Source organism: Oncorhynchus gorbuscha, linkage group LG04 (assembly GCF_021184085.1).
Source record: "Oncorhynchus gorbuscha isolate QuinsamMale2020 ecotype Even-year linkage group LG04, OgorEven_v1.0, whole genome shotgun sequence".
NCBI lineage: Eukaryota > Metazoa > Chordata > Actinopteri > Salmoniformes > Salmonidae > Oncorhynchus > Oncorhynchus gorbuscha.
In genome coordinates, this window is record NC_060176.1 from 23,414,455 (window position 1) to 23,435,325 (window position 20,871).

Consider the following 20,871-nt stretch of genomic DNA (forward strand, 5'->3'; position numbering starts at 1 on the left):
AATCTGATTGGGCCAGTGAGGGGCCAAGCCTCAACTTGTTTATTTGTCAAAATCCAGACCTTTTGTGGCAACACCAACAAATTGCGCCAATAATTGTGATAGTGAAAATAGCTCAAATGCACATCCCTGAAACAATAGCGCTACCACCTGCACTTAGATTTACCATTGCGTCAGCTTTGTTAAAATAGAGCCCTAAGAGTAACATACCAAATTAAATCCATATTTCAAACCTAAATACTGTAAAGCTACACCCCCTAGAAGTAGACGAATAAGCTCGAAAGGACCCCACCTTTGAGGACGTCTTCAAAACAAGGATTTGAAATAGTAAGTACTTTAATCACAATCACAGTGCTTACCCGCATTGTAGTAGCGGTCAAGTTTCTCCCATAGCGGCTCATCCTCCCGGTGGAGAATGGAGAGCTTGAGAGGTTCATAGATGGAGCCTGAGGAGAGATACAAAACACAATTCTTGACAGAACATTCATTGTTGAGCTAGAGCTCAATTGGAGGTCATTTGTTCATGTCTCAGGTGCCTCAATGGTACCTTCCGACACACTCTGGAGACTCACACTACAGTAACTATATGTCAAATAAAGACTCCCATGAGCACTTGGGGAGTATTAGGCTGTAAGACTGATGCCACAAAGGTTCCTAGTTATCAGCACTTATATCACACATCTTCAGAAACAAATGTATTTAGACCTAAATGCTAAACATATTTTACAGAATGGTTTTAGATAATGAAGACTTTAACCACACATGGGATTGAAGAGCAACATCCTAAACACATTGTCAAAGTAAATCAGTATCAGTCATTTTTTGTGATTTCCGTCAGAATACAATGAACAGTCCAAGTCACACAAAAACCACAATGCATTGACGCATGCAATCACGACATGGCCCCATTTCCAACTCACATTTAGTCACTGTAAATATCAAAACAAGCCTCCAGCAAGAAGTGTGATTTCATACGCTGAGCACAAATTTAAAATATAATGGAACATGCCACCATTTCAAGCTTTCTTCAGAACCAAGTGAATTTTAGGGGAGCCCCATCTGTTGGACCACTATTTCAGACAAATTTTATTTTGGAGTGATTTACATTTTAATGGGATCGACCTTGGGTCAATACCTCAGGTACTGAAAAATCCACATTTCCAGTGAAATTACCATAATTTCCATCAGCTTTTAAGTAGTAGGGACAAAGCCATCACTTTTCAAGATAACTCTGCAGAGGCAGTGTGAGGCTAATATGCAAATTAAAGGTTTTATTTCATTTCTACTGCATAGAAACATGGATCGAAGTCTGTGGTTGTTGGAAAATATTGTGTGATTAACTTCACTGAGAGAGTTCAATATTTGTTAATACTAGGCTTATGAATTGAATACTGGTTAGTATCATTTTCTATTTCCATTCAACAGTATATTGGTTGTAATACATTTGGTGGTAACCCTAGGGAGAGACTGTCAATCATAGGTGCAGTAAAAAAAAAGAGTGAATTATGACGACAACTTGATTACCTGGATCACTTTTAGATACAGTAGTGTATACCCAATTGTATCTCACAAAATCTACCCCATGTATTGAACGTAGCCTATATCCAAGACTGGTATATTGGTATAGCATCCTGACTAAGCCACGTAGACAGTAGTAATAAAAGTGTATTACAGCATTATCAGCATATCATACCATTCACCTGAAGAAAACTGAACACAGCAGGATGGTAGCAGCGTCATTTGAGAGGACAGGCTTGTGGTAAATCCTGAATCGGAATGGTTTCCATGTGTTTGATGCCATTCCATTTGCTCCGTTTTAGTCATTATTATGAGCCATCCTCCCCTCAGCACCCTCCACTGAAACTGACATATGATACTAGGGTGGTATAGTAATAAAAAACTCTGACTGGCAAGATTAATCATTGAAATGTATAATTTGGAGTGATGTCATCCTGATTAATTTTCTCATAGAATGATATACAGGCATTACACTCGATTAAATCTAGATTTAGTTCAACCCAGTTTGAAAGGCTTTGCTACCTCTTTTTTAAACGTATTTTACCATGTAAGTTGACCGAGAACACATTCTCATTTACAGCAACGACCTGGAGAATAGTTACATATGCTCAATTCACTACTTACCATATCTTTTTAGTTTCCGAGGAGCTTTGGAAATCTCACATTCCGAGCTGGCCATTTTCAAAAGGTGAGGAAAAGGGCAATCGTCTCTCAGCTAAATTACAAATCTACAGCAATTCACAGGAGGGTTAGTAGAGCGGCTTAAGAAAAAAAAATCAATAATGAATCACATAGCAAGTTAATATTAGGTGGCTACAAAACAGACAACAAATGACAAAACATGAATACGCCATGTAGCCTACAATGGTCATTAAAATATTAGCCTACTTGGAAATGATATGTTGGCATAGGATGGTTAAGATGAGTGAACTAGTAATGATGGTTTGAATTAGCCTAATGTCTGAATGTGTCTTTTTTCAAATAAAAGTTCATAAATGTCGAAACATATTTTAAGGCATTCATTCGTCAAACTATAATGTTTGTATGAGTGATACTCAACAAATTAAAATTATTATGATAAAATATTTCTTAAATACCGTACTATTGCCTTTATTGTTGAATAAAAAAAATGTAATGAAAAATTGCATGAGGCCTTTAATTGACAGCAGGATTGATTAACCACGGATTATAATCAAAATCAGTATATGAGTTATAAGACATGGACATAGGCAAAGCCGGAAGAATGATTCCACCCCCCTTGCTCAAGGGCACATTAACAGATTTTACACCGAGTCGGCTCGGGGATTCAAACCAGCGGCCTTTCGGTTACTGGCCCAACGTTCTTAACTGCTAGGCTACCTGCCATATTTGATCGTGTCTCAATATAATCAAGGTATGAAATGATTGTTATTTTCCGATATAATCTCTTTCGGCACCCCAACAAAAATGTCTGAATCTCATTGCCTACCCCTACACTGTCTATGTGAGCAGGTTGCCATGTTGGCTAATGTAATGGAATCTGGCCTGATAAACGAGGAACATAGCATACATCAGAGGAGGCTGGTGGGAGGAGCTACATGTATATGAGGACGGGATCATTGTAATGGCTGGAATGGAGTTAAATAGAATGGAGTCAAACACATGGAAGCCACATGTTTGACTCCGTTACATGTATTCCATTCCAGCCATTAAAATGAGCCCGTCCTCCCACCATCCTTCCCTGGCCAGCATGTACATGTATTCTCTTTCAATATGATAACATTGCTGTTTTATGTAGCCTAACACAAACGGCAAGGGTAGAGAGGCAACACCTGATGTGAAAATCTTAAAATAGCTCCAGTAGCTGCAAACTTGACCTTTCATGCTCATGCATGTCCACTGTAGTGGGCTATAGCAGGCAATTTATATAATCTGTTTTCGTTGATGTTTCACTCAGGACATTCGCAGATAATGCAGTGTCAAGCAAGTGAATATGTCAAACCTGAACGTTTTTGTCTGGCTTTGATTTCCAGGAGTTTCTTGCCGACATCTGCCAAGCTTGACATGTTGGTTGGTTCTCTGTGTTTACCAAGTAACAGCACGTTGTGACACTGCTGCAAACTAGGAAGCGCTGATGGTGTGACGTCACACCACCCATTTATTAACGTGTCAATATTCTATCTCCCTCTTGTGCCATTGATGCTCTTTACCTTTATATTTACGACTAAATAAGGCTGTCGATTGTGTTATTTTTGACAAGTGTCAAGCCCCACGAGTTTATGCTTAATGCAATTCTTGCCGTCATTTCTGCCGTAAACCAAACGCGCACTGCAGTATTCCAGTTTGTGTTGTTTGAATTGAACAACTATGAGGATTTTGTTTTTCAAGATTTTTACATTTACTGTGTATTTTGCAGGGCAGTATTCAGCATCTGCTCTTCAAGATGTAACAACTGACTTGTTCGGGTCTGAAAATCATGGTACTGTGGCTGCGTTTGGTGATTTCAACTCGGATAAACAGACCGATATTTTCATCATCAGAGAACGTGAGTAGCTAACGTTAGCTAGCTGGCTAGAATAATGTTCAGTGTTTTGTATTGCCTTTTCAATAGGATTCATTTCGTTAGTGAATAATATAGAAACTTTAGCTAGATACTAGATGAGACTACTTTAATTAATGACATGTGTTCCAAAAACTCATAGGATGCTAGCTAATCTAGCTAGCTAAACAAAGCTGTTGAGTGCTGTCATATTGTCTGGTAAGCAGTTAGTTAGTCATGTAGCTAACACAATTATTTACCACTGGATACAATTTGCTCTAGCCTATATTGACTAATAGGGATAGGACATAACGGTTGCCTGTCTTGGATATAGAGACAGGAAATGCAAAACAATAAAAACAGTGATGACGTAGCAATCTATTTTCTCTGCTTGAAAAGCTGTTGGGTGTTCAATGCATTATACAGTGGTGTAAAGTACTTAAGTAAAATACTTTAAAGTACTACTTAAGTTGTTTTTTTGGGGTATCTGTTCTTTACTTTACTATTTATATTTGTTACTTCACTAAATTCCTAAGAAAAATAATGTACTTTTTACTCCATACATTTTCCTTGACACCCAAAAGTACTTGTTACAATTTGAATGCTTAGCAGTACAGGAAAATGGTCCCATTGACGGACTGAGAGAACGTCCATAGTCATCCCTACTGCCTCTGATCTGGCAGACTCACTAAACACAAATGCTTAGTTTGTAAATGATGTCTGAGTGTTGGAGTGTGACCCTGGCTGTCAAAAAAATATATAATAATAAGGAAATTCTGTCGTCTGGTTTGCTTAATATAAGGAATTTGAAGTATAGCTTTTACTTTTTACTTTTACTCAAGTATGACAATTGACTACTTTTCCCACCACTGTACTTAAGTATATTTAAAACCAGAAATGTTTTAGACTTTTACTCAAGTAGTATTTTACTGGGTGACTTTTACTTGAGTCATTTTCTATTAAGGTATCTTTACTTTTACTCAAGTATGACAATGGTGTACTTTTTCCACCTCTGGCATTACCTACATTACAAGACACAGTAGCCTAGTAACTAGAATGAAACAAAAACATAAAATGGGTATAGCTCACCAATGAATGTGTTACTGCATTGCTGATATGGTTATGTGACTGTGCTGTGCTGGGTATGAAAGTAAGCATTTTGTGAATTTGTTTTTATTGTATATTTGATTGAACTTTTAGAATCTGAGTTGGTGATATTCTTGGCTGATCTGAAAGCCCCATACTTCAAGCCAAAAGTCCATATCCCTAAAAAGGCTTTGCCCGCGTAAGTTTCTGATCTTATTCTCTCAATTTTATTAGTGCACACACCACTTCTCATCTTGAAGCATCAATAATTCCACAATGTCCAGGCAAACCCTGTGGTTTAGGGTAGATTGACACGAGATGATTTTAGCTGTCACTGAGAAAAGCCCTATGCTGTTCTTTACTGGCTTATGTCAACAGCAGGCACTCAGTGAATGTCTTTCCTCTTTCAGCAATTGTATCATAACTGGTGTTGTTCCTGGAGACTACGATGGAGATTCTCAGATGGATGTGCTTCTAACAGTTCAGCTCAAGACCAAGGCCACCTCAGACACAATGGTTTTTGTATTCTGGGGAAACAACCAAACCCTGGGTAAATTGTTGCTCTATTAGGCCTAGATTCAGGCTTATGGAATACAACGTTTGCGGCTTGTAGAACAATAATAATGTACTCTAATACAGAAAGTTAACTTCTGTTATGAAATAGCTAACTGATTAACATCTCTTATCTGGTTTTGCAGATGGGCAAGCGGACCTTAATAAGACATTTGTGGACCAACCTCTGATAATGGAGTAGGTTAAGCATGTAAAAAAAAATATATTACAAATCACCTGTAGCAGTTGTTTTCTATGATGAGTTTCCATGCAAGCAATACTGTTTACCTAAACTTTGTCCTTTGATCTTTCTCATGTGTAGGCAGTTTTGACGGTTTTATAAATGAAATTCTCTTACGCAGCTTCAATGGGGACATGATTCCGGACATCTTTGGAGTTTCTGCTGATTTCTCCACTGAAGTCTGCTATCTTACTGGAAGGTGAAGTGGAGATTAGAAAAGTGACCCAATGCTTTGCAGTCCCCATAAACATTGTTTTATTTTACATTATTATCCATGTCTTGACAAAACTCAATTGCAATACATTGAAATATTGTAGATGTATGCAGTGTTAAAAACAGCACCTTTGGTTGGTTCTGTGTTTTTTCCGAATGTCTGCTGAGCACATGAATCATGTTGTTTTCTTTCCTCACAGGAACGCAGTGTGGCAGGCAGCTCTAAGTTCACGTGTCAAGATGCGTGTCCCTCATTCCAATGCTTTCATCGACCTAAACAAGGATTTCACCGCCGGTGAGTAGGCAAATGTCCTAAATGGTTTATTGGAACCTTGCATTGCCAGACTCGGTAATCTGGCATTACAGTAAGGCTGGATGGAAGCTAATTGGGAACGATACCAGATTAGACTAATGCAGGACATGGTGTGTGTAGTGTTTGTGTGCAATATCTTTTCCATTTCTTCAGCAAGATTGGAGTCTGTAGACTCACGTTCTACAATGAAACATAGGGACAATGTGGCATGGCAGTCTAATGGCTGTGTGATCAGTCTCTTTAGCATTAGAGTCGAGAGTAGTGAATTCATTCTGGGGAATTGGGCACTCTTCTGGAGCTTGGTAAGTAGATGCTTGTATAGATGGTCAAAATCGGTGTTTCACACACTGTATACAAAAGCGAGGAAGTTGAGTCCGTTCTTGGCAGCCCATCTTCTTCTCTTCATATATTTTTGAATTGATATGACGTAGTAACTTGCTAAAGATTTCCCGTCAGTATTGGGATCAGTTTGTGGGTTACCTTGTGCTAGTCAACCCTTGGAGAGAATGTCGGTCTACTTGGGCCAGTATCGCAATATTCTTTTTCCCCATGGCAAAAATGAAAACACGTAGCAGACCAAATTTGAAGCACTCCAAACATTGTGTGCTATAGCTTGACAAATATAAATAAATATGACTTCCTGAAGAAGTTAAATCCGCTTTGTGTTTTGCTTCCTTGCCGTGGGACTAATGAGTATCGCAGTACTGGTATCGTCCCGGCCCTAGGGCCTATTCTACAAGTTTCGTGAGACAGCTGGGTAGATGATCTGTCAAGGCAATTATCACTTTTTATTTATATTGTGTGGAACACAAACTTTCTCCTGAGTTCCTTAAGCTCCAAACAATTGGATTAAAATATATTATAGTTAAACCATTTTCAAGTTGACTAAGAGAGAGGAATTCCCATTTTCCTCACCACTGAATAAATAAATTGGGCTTCTTCTTGTTTTACTGGCTTTCTCTTTTTCCACAAAATGCCATCCGACAAAAGCTGTCACTTAGACTTATGGTCCTGACGTTTTAGATTTTTTTTTTCTCCCAGGAAGTTAAATCTCATATTAAGACAAATCACAGAGACTGCTGTCGTGTCTGAGCTGTGACAATTTCACCAGAGCATAATCATTCATATTTAAGCTGCTAAGGGATTAGAAAGCATATTCTTTTGGACATGCCAGCCCAGCTGGAGAGAGTATCTTAAAGTTTAGCCTGTCTGTAATTTAGCAAGGAAGTCTATGTTACAGTTTGGTTTATGATTTATAAAAATAAATAAAAATCTGTGCTGGAGTGAGGATTGGAACTGTGGGTGTTGACCACTTGTAAAATGCAAGCAGGAATGTTACAAGTCACAGATTCAACTAGCTAGTCAGTTTGAATGGCTGCTCATTGCCTGCTTCTCATTCATCTTGTGCAAGAGGCTGCTGCAAGAGACTAGAGCACCTGTCCTAGGGGATTTTTGCCTAGGTCTACAGAGAAGCAGAGCCCTGAGCCCCGGGGCACACGTCACACTGGCAGGAGCCTGGCTCGAGTGCAGGCACCCAAACCAGGAGACTGCTATGTCGCCATGGAAACACTTTGTTGTTTCACTGATTGTCAATCTGCAAAGGTAAAAAATAATATATATATATATCATTCAGAGACTATACACCTGTAGAGAAAATTGCTGCTGATGAGAAATAGCACTGAAATGTACAATTATATTGTCCTCTGCAATGTGTGTGTGGTGCAGCCACGTTTAGCTGTGAAGAGCTTAGTGTGGGAGTGAGGATACTGCTTTTCAGGAGGAAATTAATTCGAGAATTAGGTGAATTAAAGCTCTGTCTTTCCACTGCACCTGCCAGCCTCTCTAAGCATGGGGAGAGAGAGACTCGGACATGACTGTATAGCCTGTACTAGAAATCAAGAGTGTGCAAAGTTGTTCCCATGTTTTCCAATACCCCATAGGATGCACAAAAGGGACTGTTTTGGCGAATCGACTACAGCCGGTACAATAAGTGGGAAATCATGTTAGGTTTTTGTGTGGAACATTTTAAGTGGACCTCATTTGGTTTGGACCACCACTTGCTATCTTTGTGTCCTGGTCAGCAGTGTCACAGAGAGGTATTTTATTATCATGCGTCCTATCCAGGGATGATCAGAGGAGGGTCATCCCGTGTCGCGGCTCCAATTTTAGTGGTGTTTAAAGCTGTAAACATACACAGCCGAGCTGCATCCAGTGACCCTCTACCCACGACTCCTTTTAAGAGATCTGAAATTGCTTCCTGTTCAATGTCGAGGCCTATTTAAGCTGTAAATTGGACTGTCCAGCTGCCGCTGTCCCCCTCTACAGTATCACATGGCCAGTCTGTATCATGTCTCATCGCTCTCTTCCACTTCTGGTGTTGTCTGTTCAATCCTCCTCATCTACAGTTGAAGTCGGAAGTTTACATACACTTAGGTTGGAGTCATTAAAACTTGTTTTTTAATCACTCCACAAATTTATTGTTAACTATAGTTGTGGCAAGTCGGTTAGGACATCTACTTGGTGCTAGACACAAGTCATTTTTCCAACAATTGTTTAGACAGATTATTTCACTTATAATTCCAGTGGGTCAGAAGTTTACATACACTAAGTTGACTGGGCCTTTAAACAGCTTGGAAAATTCCAGAAAATTGTCATGGCTTTAGAAGCTTCTGATAGACTAATTGACATCATTTGAGTCAATTGTAGGTGTACCTGTGGCTGTATTTCAAGGCCTACCTTCAAACTCAGTGCCTCTTTGCTTGACATCATGGGAAAATCAAAGGAAATCAGCCATGACCTCAGAAAAACATTTGTAGACCTCCACAAGTCTGGTTCATCCTTGGGAGCAATTTCCAACGCCTGAAGGTACCACGTTCATCTGTACAAACAATAGTACGCAATTATAAACACAATGGGACCACGCAGCCGTCATACCGCTCAGGAAGGAGACGCGCTCTGCCTCCTAGAGATGAACATACTTTGGTGCGAAAAGTGCAACTCAATCCCAGAACAACCGCAAAGGACCTTGTGAAGATGCTGGAGGAAACCGGCACAAAAGTATCTATATCCACAGTAAAACGAGTCCTATATCAACATTACCTGAAAGTCCACTCAGCAAGGATGAAGCCACTACTCCAAAACCCCCATTAAAAAAAGCCAGACTGCAACTGCACATGGGGACAAATATCGTACTTTTTGGAGGAATGTCTTATGGTCTGATGAAACCAAAATAGCACTGTTTGGCCATAATGATCATTGTTATGTTTGGAGGAAAAAGGAGGAGGCTTGCAAGCTGAAGAACACCATCCCAATCTTGAAGCATGGGGGTGGCAGCATCATGTTGTTCGGGTGCTTTGCTGAAGGAGGGACTGGTGCACTTCACAAAATAGATGGCTTCATGAGGAAGGGGAATTATGTGGATATATTGAAGCAACATCTGAAGACATCAATCAGGAAGTTCAAGCCTGGTCGCAAATGGGTCTTGAAAATGGATAATGACCCCAAGCATACCTCCAAATTTTGGCAAGATGGCTTAAGAACAACAAAGTCAAGATATTGGAGTGGCCATCGCAAAGCCCTGACCTCAATCCCATAGAAAATTTGTGGGCAGAACTGAAAAAGCTTGTATGAGCAAGGATGCCTACAAACCTGACTCCGTTACACCAGTTTTGTCAGTAGGAATGGGCCAAAATTCACCCAACTTCTTGTGGAAGGCTACCCAACACGTTTGACCCAAGTTAAACAATTTAAAGGCAATGCTACCAAATACGAATTGAGTGTATGTAAACTTCTGACCCACTGGGAATGTGATGAAATAAATAAAAGCTGAAATAAATACTATTATTCTGACATTTCACATTCTTAAAATAAAGTGGTGATCCTAACTGACCTAAGACAGGGAATTTTTACTAGGATTAAATGTCAGGAATTGTGAAAAACTGAGTTTAAATGTATTTGGCTAAGGTGTATGTAAACTTCCGACTTCAGCTGTATGTTCTGGTAGTTTATTAAGATGAGCAGGTTGTGACAACTACAGATGGTTAAGTATCCCTGTAAAAAGGCTCCTAATTGGCTAATTCCGACATACTTGAGTGGTTCTACTGCTACCCAGGTCACCAAGTCAGTACTGACACAATAAGCCGAGGAATAGATGCGGAACGTGCCAACGAGCTCCAATACTCCTATAGCATCACATAACAACCTTGAGGGATTTTTCATTTCATTTTATTGGTTATATTTTACTAGAACGTTGAGGTACCCTGGGGTTGGTATCACAGTTTTATATCTCTATAATGGTTTTGCTATGCCGGGGAATCGGATTGTGAGAAGTCATTAGAAAAAAGTGGTAATTGCCAAATAATTATAAATGTCATTATGCTCAAAGACACCAAACCGATACTATCATATGGCTTGTCGCTAGGCAACGTGGCTTTGCAACGCTTCCCGCAGAATCCAATTAGGAATAGTTTTTTCTGTTAGAGAGAAGTTGATTGTTGGTGTAATGTGAGGGAAACAGATTTGCCTCATCAACGTTACTGTAGTGGGACTTTATAAAGGGATTCAGAACTGGACAATTTTAAAAGGCATATTTAGTAGTTTGGCCTGTTTTTGAGTCACTGTGTCACATTTTGCATGTTAGAAGTATTGTGTTTCTTTTTTTTTCATACAGAATCATTTCTGGTTTCTGTAATATTGATTAGGCTACCACGTGTTTGACATTGGTCTACCTGTTTTTAAAGATCTACTGTAGGCCTGCATGTAACATTCATGACATATGCTGTAAATTAACATGATATAACAGCCATGCAGATTTTATACAGATATTGCAATCATGAAAGGATGAAATTAGCTTATGTCTCATAATGGTATTGTACCGACCTTAACATGGAACAGTACATTCTGTCATAAATTCTAGACTTGCTTCCCAGTGTTCGCTCCTAATTTTAATAATTACAGAATTAAAATGAGCACAGCGTGGCTAGTGAGGGACCAGGCTTTGAGGTGCAATGTTTACGCCGTGTCTCTTCCTGGAAAGCTGGCAGAGTATCGAACATACAGTACATTTGTTTACATCAGTTTGTATAGATACATGAATGAATAAATAAAGAATCTAATTTCTCACTGATGTACTGTATACAGTATGTCTGTGGCCTCTGGTTGTGCTGCTGTTTCCAGTGCAATCCTCTTATGTGTAGCACTCTCCCCCTCCAGGCTTATAGTGGTATATTAGCATAATACCAAACAGGGTCCATCCATAAAGACCAAACAAACAGCAGTATCTGCCTGAAGCTTAACACTAAATTGCTTGAATAAATAGTTTTATTGAAAGATCTACTGTATGCACTCACTCAACATGGAACTATGTAACTGCTCTCTAAGTCAAATCTTTGTCAAACCCACATTGTTGTTCTGATTAAGTAGCTTGAGGGGCATCTAGAGTGAAGCCATGTTCACTACAGGAATCAAATAGGTTTGCAAGTACACACACACACACTCTGACATGGTCACAATAACATTGCTCACATAGGCCTAAAAATGTACGTAGGCTATGCTCCACTGCAAGGATGGGCTTCTTAAACTTGTTACAGGATTTCAGTGAGCAGTTAAACTCCTGTATTTGCTCCACAGAAGTGGCAGAGAAATGGAATGTGTATGAGGAGTTGGTGTAATCCCCCATAATGCACCTACGTTGTTCCCTTAATGGTTTTATGAGATTATTTCTCCTGCGAATAGCATCTTTCCATTTTCTGGTGCTGTTGTGTCATGTTTGTGAATGAGGTGCTTTGGATTGAAGGCACACTGTGTGTATTGACAGGAATTGGCTTATGGAGGATTTATTTATGGGATTTCACTTTTTCCTGCCCTGAATTTCATGCTCTTCTCCGGAAGCTCACTTTGATGGAGTCTTTTGGGTTTGTCCCTAACTCGTTTTAATGTCAGTTACACAAACAAGCTGAATGGGGAAAACATTGATACAATATTTTATTTGAGAGATTATTGCATGGAGAGTGTCGGCTTAGTCCAGCTCTCGTGCCTTTTTCTCCGGCCTGTGTAGTTGTTTTTTCATCCCTTGAAAGCTACATACAATATCGTACAAATACAAAACCTTCAACATATTGTTGGTATCTCAATGCTGTCATTGCGTCTTTTAATGTCATGCCTAAATCCTCACTTGGGATTTGGCAAGTTAAATTGGCAGTTTCACGGTCTGATCAACTCCTCCCAGCAGAAGACAGAGCCATATTTCATTCAATCTGGCCAGGCAGTCTGGATCTCTCCCTTCCCATCTTCCTTAATGGGACAATGGGCTGAGTGCTGGGTTACTGTCCTTGATAGAAAACATAGCCATGTAGTGGGGAGAGTAAACCTCTCTAACCACGGACTGTCTTGTCCTTGCTCAAGCAGTAGTTATTGGAGCATAAGTCCCTGCCATTTTCAGCAGCACAGCAATTATTAATTAAAATGCTTCAAGTAAATGTCCATTTTTCATTTGTTCAGTTTTGCTGGCTGCATATTGTCTGCGGCAGTCAACAGAATGGCTGTTTGGCTGCCATCGATTTTTCATGGCTGACGTTTCAAATGTTGCCTGCCTGATGTTCGTCAAGTCTGAAATTAAATGTTATTTTTTTTTGTTTTTACCCAGGACCTGAGGAAAATAATAGATTTGAGCACTCCACTGTGAGATGAAGATCTCTTTCTAGTCCCATAGAGATGCACCCTAGATCCTCATGTCACACACGGATCTACTCTGGGATATTGGCCTAGTTGTTTTTGCCTGTTGTTTAGCCTGTATTTCTCCTGGGATTCTGAATTCTATCTCCACCATTACTTTTCTTCAAGGATTTTGTGTCGGTGCAGGGATTCAGTAGCTCGACGCTACAACCCCTGCTTATCTCCCGTGCTCTCACACTGGAAGGCTCCCTATGTCTGGTGGTTGTTGTATCCATTTCACTGATGACTGACATGACATTTCCTTTTGTAATGTCAAAGGCTTCTTTCTCCCGTGCAACAGCAGAAACGTGGACTGGAGTGGGGAGGTCAACATTTTAAACTTTTTTATTTAACCTTTTATTTAAGTAGGCAAGTCAGTTAAGAACAAATGCTTATCTACAGTGACTGCCTAGCCGTCATTGTAAGAGAAGAGAATGCATGAGAACACAACTGACAAACCGATGAGAACAGAAAGGCCTATCTCAGTGCTCTGAATATTTAGCACCCGCACACAAACACAATTCTGACTTAATTTTGCCTCATTGTGGGCTGCCTAATTCAACCCATATTTCCCTTCTGAGTCCTCACTCGTTCACAAATTGACATGCGGCCTCCAACCCCTGGACAGAGAGATGAGATCAAACTCACTTGGCCCTGCGCGAACCCATCTCCTCTCCGGCCTAAGGGGTGAAGCCCCCCCCCCCTCTGTTCCCCTCCGTCTGTCACTGAGCGGGGAATTGGAGTCACAGCTTGTTTGCTGAATAACAGTCTAACAAATATGCTGCTCAGGGGCATTAAAGCCTATGGAGAGGGGCAGCCTAAAAGCAAAGCAACCCTTTCCCATCTCAGCTAATGGGAGTGGGCACAGCAGTGATAACTGCAGACAGGTGGGGCTTGGGAGGTGTCTGGATTCATAGGACACTAATGCAGAGGAATGTCATGTTTGGTGTACAGCCTTGCTGGCACTGGGGCTGAGGAGGCTCTGAGCTTTAGGTAATAACCACTGGTTAAATGCAGGTAGGATAGAGAAACCTTACTGTGGATTTGCATTAATATGGTTTAACTAGCTCTAAATGCAGTTGGCCTATAAGAGCGTCTGCTAAATGACTTAAATGTAAATGTAAATGATGCAACTTTAACAGCTGCATCATTCTGAAATGGGATGCTGTGATAATCTTGTAGATTGGTTATTACTGACTATTATGTACTTTGTTTTCATACACCCTCGTATTATTGTTCTCATACCTTATGCACCATTCATGTAAATATCTTTGTCAAGACAAGCCATTAACTGTATTTTTTTCCCCATTGGAAAAGCAAAGAAAATATTTCACAACAAAGCCCTGGTTAATTTGACATCTTTTTGTTTGACAACTGTCAGCTGTTTGACTCCTCGTTAGGTCATAGCCCTGTTCTCTCTGCGAATGTGTTCTGTCTGGCATGGAGGAAACCTCTCAGGAGAGTGCCTTCCTCTGACTCCAAATACAAAGCACCCTACTTGAATACATGAACAATGGTGGGAGAGAAAAGCCACCAAGACTGCTCATTAACAGCCCTGCACCTTGCTGAACGTCATGGCTTGTGTGTGAGAGGGTGTCAACGCCAGCCTACTGTAGCACATGCTGGAGACAGTAGGGATGGCTGAGCATCCCACATACAGTGTGAGCATTGTGTGAAACTTGTGCGAGAGAGAGAGCTGTGGATGCACTATAATTAGCTACAAATCTGCTCACCCTCATTTTTCATCAGCCGCTGTTTGTTTCCTCTTCATTTTCTCCAAACAGAATCTCTCTCCAATTACCAGTCCTTAGTGGCTGACCCAGAGATGTATATGGCTCTTTAATCATCATAGTGGGAGAATGGAAGGAGGAGGAGGTTTCATTTAGTTAGTCCCAAACTCCCCATTTGGCCTGCTGACATGACTCTGCTGCTCCTCTGTGTTGACTATACGATAACCTAGTAGGAGTGCGTTTTTGCCGTTAGTGCTGAGCGATTAGTGCTTTTTGAGGTCTGTTCGGTTTCCGTTCGATTATTAAAGTAATCGCGGTTATCCATTTCCGTTTGGATATTTGTTTTTAGACAGTATATGCACTATGCATTGTGTGTTGAATGCTCTAACACTGAATTAAACAGTTAACAAAAATCCCTTGGTGTTAGTGACTGTTAGTGACTGCCCATTACTGCTTATCACTTATTAACCAACATGTATTCACATTACTTTACTTGAATAAAATATTTTAGTTGATGACTTTATCATTTCATTCCAAGTCATCATCTCATCTCTTTAGATCTGCTGCCTATACTGTCTGATAAAATCACAATTTAAGTAGTTCTTCAAAGTATTTTATTTAATTTGACCTTTATTTAACTAGGCAAGTCAGTTAAGAACAAATTCTTATTTACAATGATGGCCTAGGAACTGTGCGTTAACTGCCTTGTTCAGGGACAGAATGACAGATTTTTTCAACTTTGTCAGCCCGGGGATTTGATCTAGCAACCTTTCGGTTACTGGCCCAACACTAACCACTAGGCTACCTGCTGCCCCACGGAATCTCACGTGTCAAACTCATTCCATGGAGGGCCGAGTGTCTGCGGGTTTTTGCTCAAACCTTGTACTTGATTGATTGAATTAAGTACAAGGAACTCCCCTCACCTGGTTGTCTAGGTCTTTAATTGAATGGAGAATCCCCTCAGACACGCGGCCCTCTGGAATGAGTTTGACACCCCTGACTTAGATCATGTATTTTCAGGCTCGGGAAGCAACTGCTTTCTATCCCTCTTGATCACATGTCTCTCTTCTCTCAGTCTCTGTGTCTGCTCCACACAGAACGGACAAGTTTAAGCCGTCGCGCAATTGATTATGGTCATTGTAGTTAATTATCACGTTTTCGTTTAAAAAAAATACATACATGCATACATGCATGCATACATGCATACATGCATACATACATACATACATACATACATACATACATACATACATACATACATACATACATACATACATACATACATACATACATACATACATACATACATACATACATACATACATACATACATACATACATACATACATACATACAGTGGGGAGAACAAGTATTTGATACACTGCCGATTTTTGCAGGTTTTCCTACTTATAAAGCATGTAGAGGTCTGTCATTTTTAGCATAGGTACACTTCAACTGTGAGAGATGGAATCTAAAACAAAAATCCAGAAAATCACATTGTATGATTTTTAAGTAATTTGCATTTTATTGCATGACATAAGTATTTGATACATCAGAAAAGCAGAACTTAATATTTGGTACAGAAACCTTTGTTTGCAATTACAGAGATCATACGTTTCCTGTAGTTCTTGACCAGGTTTGCACACACTGCAGCAGGGATTTTGGCCCACACCTCCATACAGACCTTCTCCAGATCCTTCAGGTTTCGGGGCTGTCACTGGGCAATACGGACTTTCAGCTCCCTCCAAAGATTTTCTATTGGGTTCAGGTCTGGAGACTGGCTAGGCCACTCCGGGACCTTGAGATGCTTCTTACGGAGCCACCCCTTAGTTGCCCTGGCTGTGTGTTTCGGGTCGTTGTCATGCTGGAAGACCCAGCCACGACCCATCTTCAATGCTCTTACTGAGGGAAGGAGGTTGTTGGCCAAGATCTCGCGATACATGGCCCCATCCATCCTCCCCTCAATACGGTGCAGTCGTCCTGTCCCCTTTGCAGAAAAGCATCCCCAAAGAATGATGTTTCCACCTCCATGCTTCACGGTTGGGATGGTGTTCTTGGGGTTGTACTCTATTTTTTGTCTCATCAGACCACATGACCTTCTCCCATTCCTCCTCTGGATCATCCAGATGGTCATTGGCACTGCAGGATTTTAATCCATGACGGTGTAGTGTGTTACTAATGGTTTTCTTTGAGACTGTGGTCCCAGCTCTCTTCAGGTCATTGACCAGGTCCTGCCGTGTAGTTCTGGGCCAATCCCGCAATTCCAGATTAATACAGTGAATTATAAGTGAAATACCTGTCTAAACAATTGTTGGAAAAATTAGTTGTGTCGTGCACAAAGTAGATGTCCTAACCGACTTGCCAAAACTATAGTTTGTAAACAAGAAATTTGTTTTAATGACTCCTACTTAAGTGTATGTAAACTTCCAACTTCAACTGTATTTATATATATATTTGGTTAATCTCAGCACTAATAGTCTTTAACTTTGAGAATGAACATGTGCATTTTTTTTCAAGTCTGGGTGTAACATCAATTGATGGATTCAGAGAATTAGTTTGAGGATATTTTTCTCTGCAATCAGAAACGGCAATACTCTGAAAGCTCTGGGGTTATTTACCATGAGATTCATCTGGAATTGCATTGATTAGTGTTTAGCAAGAAATGTTCTCATGCTACCATACTCTTGCAGCTCTACCAAAGGCTGCAAACTGCAGTGGCAGACGGTCTGCGACTGACATAAAGACCCAGTAATAGCCACCTCGGCTCACAGCGATACTATTTGCATGTTTGCTTCTGTCTTGCAGCTCAAGCTATTGAACTATCCTTACCTGTAATCCTCAACCCTTAGCTGAAGGTCCCCGTCTAGGATTTACCAGCAATAATGAAAGGATCTCAGGCAGAAAATAAGTGTGCGAGAGAGAGAGATGCAGGTGGTTGGGGAGGGAGAGAATGCCCCCCCCCCCCCCCCTCTACTATGCACTGTGTCAAAGCCCTACTTCCACCTGGGTAGAGATCAGAACGGTGGCTCTGTTTATTCACAAGGTAATGTGATGAAGGGATATTATGGAGCTGTATCCCTGCTCCCGTTCTGTATAATGGAATTGAGAGCTATAATAAAGTCCAAGTCAAACAGTCAGCAGCTGCCTTAAATTGCTTCCAATCCCCTTAACAAATCTGATTGAGAGGTTATGAATAACTCCAAAGCATCCCTCTCCAACTACACACCCAAGCCTAGTGTTTTACTTGAAAATAAGTCAAATTGAGGATCGATTTTAGATGGAAGCTATATTCCTTCTAGATTGGATCTGGAGATTCTTTCCGGAGTCATCTGCATACCCAACATGTAGAAGCCAACAACATTGATTTGCTTTGCTTTAGAATCTCCCACTCTCCTTCTCAAGACCGTCTACAGCTTACTATTCTTCTCATGCTGTTTGTCTGCCGTAGTTGCTGTAATGTACGCCAGCTCTCTGTATCAGAGAAATGAACTCGTCACTTTGTTGTGTCGCCTTCCTCCACTCAGAAAGATGGCCAACAGGGAAGGTCAGTATATAGGGTATTGGAGAAGACGAGGGATTTCTCCAGAGTTGTCTCCTCTTCCCTAGAGCACCCCACTCCCTTTCTGTGGGTCTCCCTGTCTACCAACATGTGTTCATGATGCCTCAGGAAACATCTGCTCCAAAGCAGAGCACGAGGAAGAGTTTACAAACCCATCATAGTGCCAGGTATTCCTAACACCGAGAGTATGGATGTGGGGGATGGAACTCCACACAGTGCTCTCGATTAAACACTCTCATTAGACTTAATTAAATATTTCTAACAAAGCTGCGGGATAATGTTTCCACTTCTCAAACATGAGCTCTCTCCCTTTGCTTTAAATGTTTCTCATTGTAATCCGTATTAGATGGATAATATGTGTGTAACACAGCAAGCCAGATGGAAAGATACATGTTTTTTTGTTGTAAATGTATGTTTTCTAACTACGTTTGGGATCATGCTTTGCGCCTTTCTCCAAACTGTTTGCATAGTCATTTCATGATGAATTGTCAGTTCCATAGACGCTAATCAATCAAGTAATTCCCATAACATGTCATGTTTAGCTGCTGCATTGCAGTTTCTATGTAGACATGTATGTGTGAAGTCTGTCAGGGCATGAATAGAACAACCACTTTTTATGGCATGTTTCCCCTAAAGGTATAATCTAAAATGTGCTCGTTAATATTTTAATCCTGGAGTTCTTTGAAATATGCATGCCATAATGGAGAGGTAGTATGCCAAGCTGGGCTTGAAAAACACACAAACAACCACAGAATAGAGCACAAAGGCTTTCGCAATGCATGCTGAGAAACCTCCGTCAGCCAATGAAGAAAAGGCGCTGTGTGAAATGCTGGGTTGGTCCACATATACAAGTGGTCTAAAATGAGAGTGTGAAATTAACACTGTTAATCAAGACTATATAAATAATTTCTCTATAATTTGAATCTAATTTAATCTGGGGCTCTGGAACATGATCAATAATCACTCTTTTCCTTTTTTTAATGTCACTCCATATTATTATCAGTGACACTCCTGATTATTCAATTAAGGAGGCAGTAAGACTGAAATGACACTTGATTTGAGCTGATTGAATGGGCTACATCAGGCTCCATGATAAGGAGAGGTAAACAGATACCCAGTCATCGGATCTGTAATGGCTGGCTCAAATCGACTATGAATATCCTGCAAGTAACAATTAGCCTACCTCATCTGTAAATATATTCATGGTCTTGTGTGTTTTCTTCGATTTTTCTATTCTTAGGAGGAGAATATTAACTGAATCGAACATAATCACCCTTAATCCAAGAGAGGAGGTAGGAGAAACAATCAACTGATTTAAAGATGAACACTTTCGAAATCGCTATTTTGGGATTTTCTGCTTCGTAGGTTTTCATCTGCAGATGCATCTGATTTTTACTCCAATGCCACAGCTTGTTAGTCTTGGTGTAATTAAACAATCTGTTCTCTATTTTAAAGCTGCAATATGTAACTTTTTTGGCGACCTGACCAAATTCACGTAGAATGTAAGTTATAGATCTTTCATTCTCATTGAACACCGGTATTAAGAAGCAGTAGATCTGTTTTATGTGCGCTATTTCTATGCTTCCTGTTCTTAAGTTTTATTTTTTCATCTATTACTTTCTGTTTTGTAAACCAGATGAAAAAACAATATTTTTGGTTATGGAAAATATATTTCACAGTGGTTTAAATGGTACAATGATTCTCTACACTATACTTGCTTGTTTAGTTACAAACTGAATTGAGCAAAAACCTATTAGAATTTTAGCAACTAGGAAATGCCGGAGCGATTTCTACTTAGGACACCTTTTAATAATTAAGACTGTTTCTTTAATTAGCTTTGTGGTTGCAATCCAACTAGACTGTGACATGACATATCACTTAGAGCCCAGAGCCTTTACTCATACCTGAATTATGCATTCATTGGAGTCACGGATTGAAAATCAACTAATCGGTTTTGAAGTCTATCCATTTGCCAGTACTGTATATCAACCTGCAAGTTTATGCACCTTTTTGTAATTAGTTTTGGATTTTAAGGTCATGATGAATGGCTTTCCCTAATGAATTATTCTCGGGAACCCAGACCCTAGGGAACAGCAATGATTAGGGTCTGGGATGAATGACGTAATTTCTTGGTAACTTCGAAAAAGAGGGGGGGGGGGGATCTCGGGAGGGTCCTCCTCAGACAGACAAATCACGAGGCATGCCGGAATGTTGCGGTTCGATACCAACGTTTGCCGGTATAAAGCAGTGATTTTAGTGAAGGTAGTTGACGCAAACTAGCCACTTGAGAAATGCCCTCATTAAAAGTAACCTCCGTTATTTCCATCTTTAATAAGCTTGTAATCTTGTCCATCTTACCCCAGCACTGTTTCTAGTAGATGTCCTGGATGGGTGGGAGCACATCCCATTTATATTGTGTTATATTGACTACTA

The 20,871-nt window shown here is 40.2% G+C and overlaps 2 protein-coding genes across 2 annotated transcripts in view; one reads left to right on the forward strand and one right to left on the reverse strand.

Annotated features, from left to right (window-relative positions):
- The window catches only part of LOC124033859 (phosphorylase b kinase regulatory subunit beta-like), an 80,373-nt gene extending 76,750 nt beyond the window's left edge, over positions 1–3,623 (reverse strand). The window contains exons 1-2 of the mRNA XM_046346230.1: positions 3,497–3,623; positions 357–443 (exon numbers count right to left, since the gene is read on the reverse strand). Coding sequence (XP_046202186.1) covers positions 357–443; positions 3,497–3,560 — 151 coding nt within the window. The 5' untranslated portion in view covers positions 3,561–3,623. The remainder of the gene's footprint in view (positions 1–356; positions 444–3,496) is intronic.
- Positions 3,624–3,638: 15 nt separating this feature from the next.
- Positions 3,639–20,871, forward strand: part of LOC124033858 (T-cell immunomodulatory protein-like) — a 129,145-nt gene continuing 111,912 nt past the window's right edge. The window contains exons 1-6 of the mRNA XM_046346229.1: positions 3,639–4,039; positions 5,234–5,318; positions 5,530–5,669; positions 5,818–5,869; positions 6,034–6,111; positions 6,326–6,420. Coding sequence (XP_046202185.1) covers positions 3,862–4,039; positions 5,234–5,318; positions 5,530–5,669; positions 5,818–5,869; positions 6,034–6,111; positions 6,326–6,420 — 628 coding nt within the window. The 5' untranslated portion in view covers positions 3,639–3,861. The remainder of the gene's footprint in view (positions 4,040–5,233; positions 5,319–5,529; positions 5,670–5,817; positions 5,870–6,033; positions 6,112–6,325; positions 6,421–20,871) is intronic.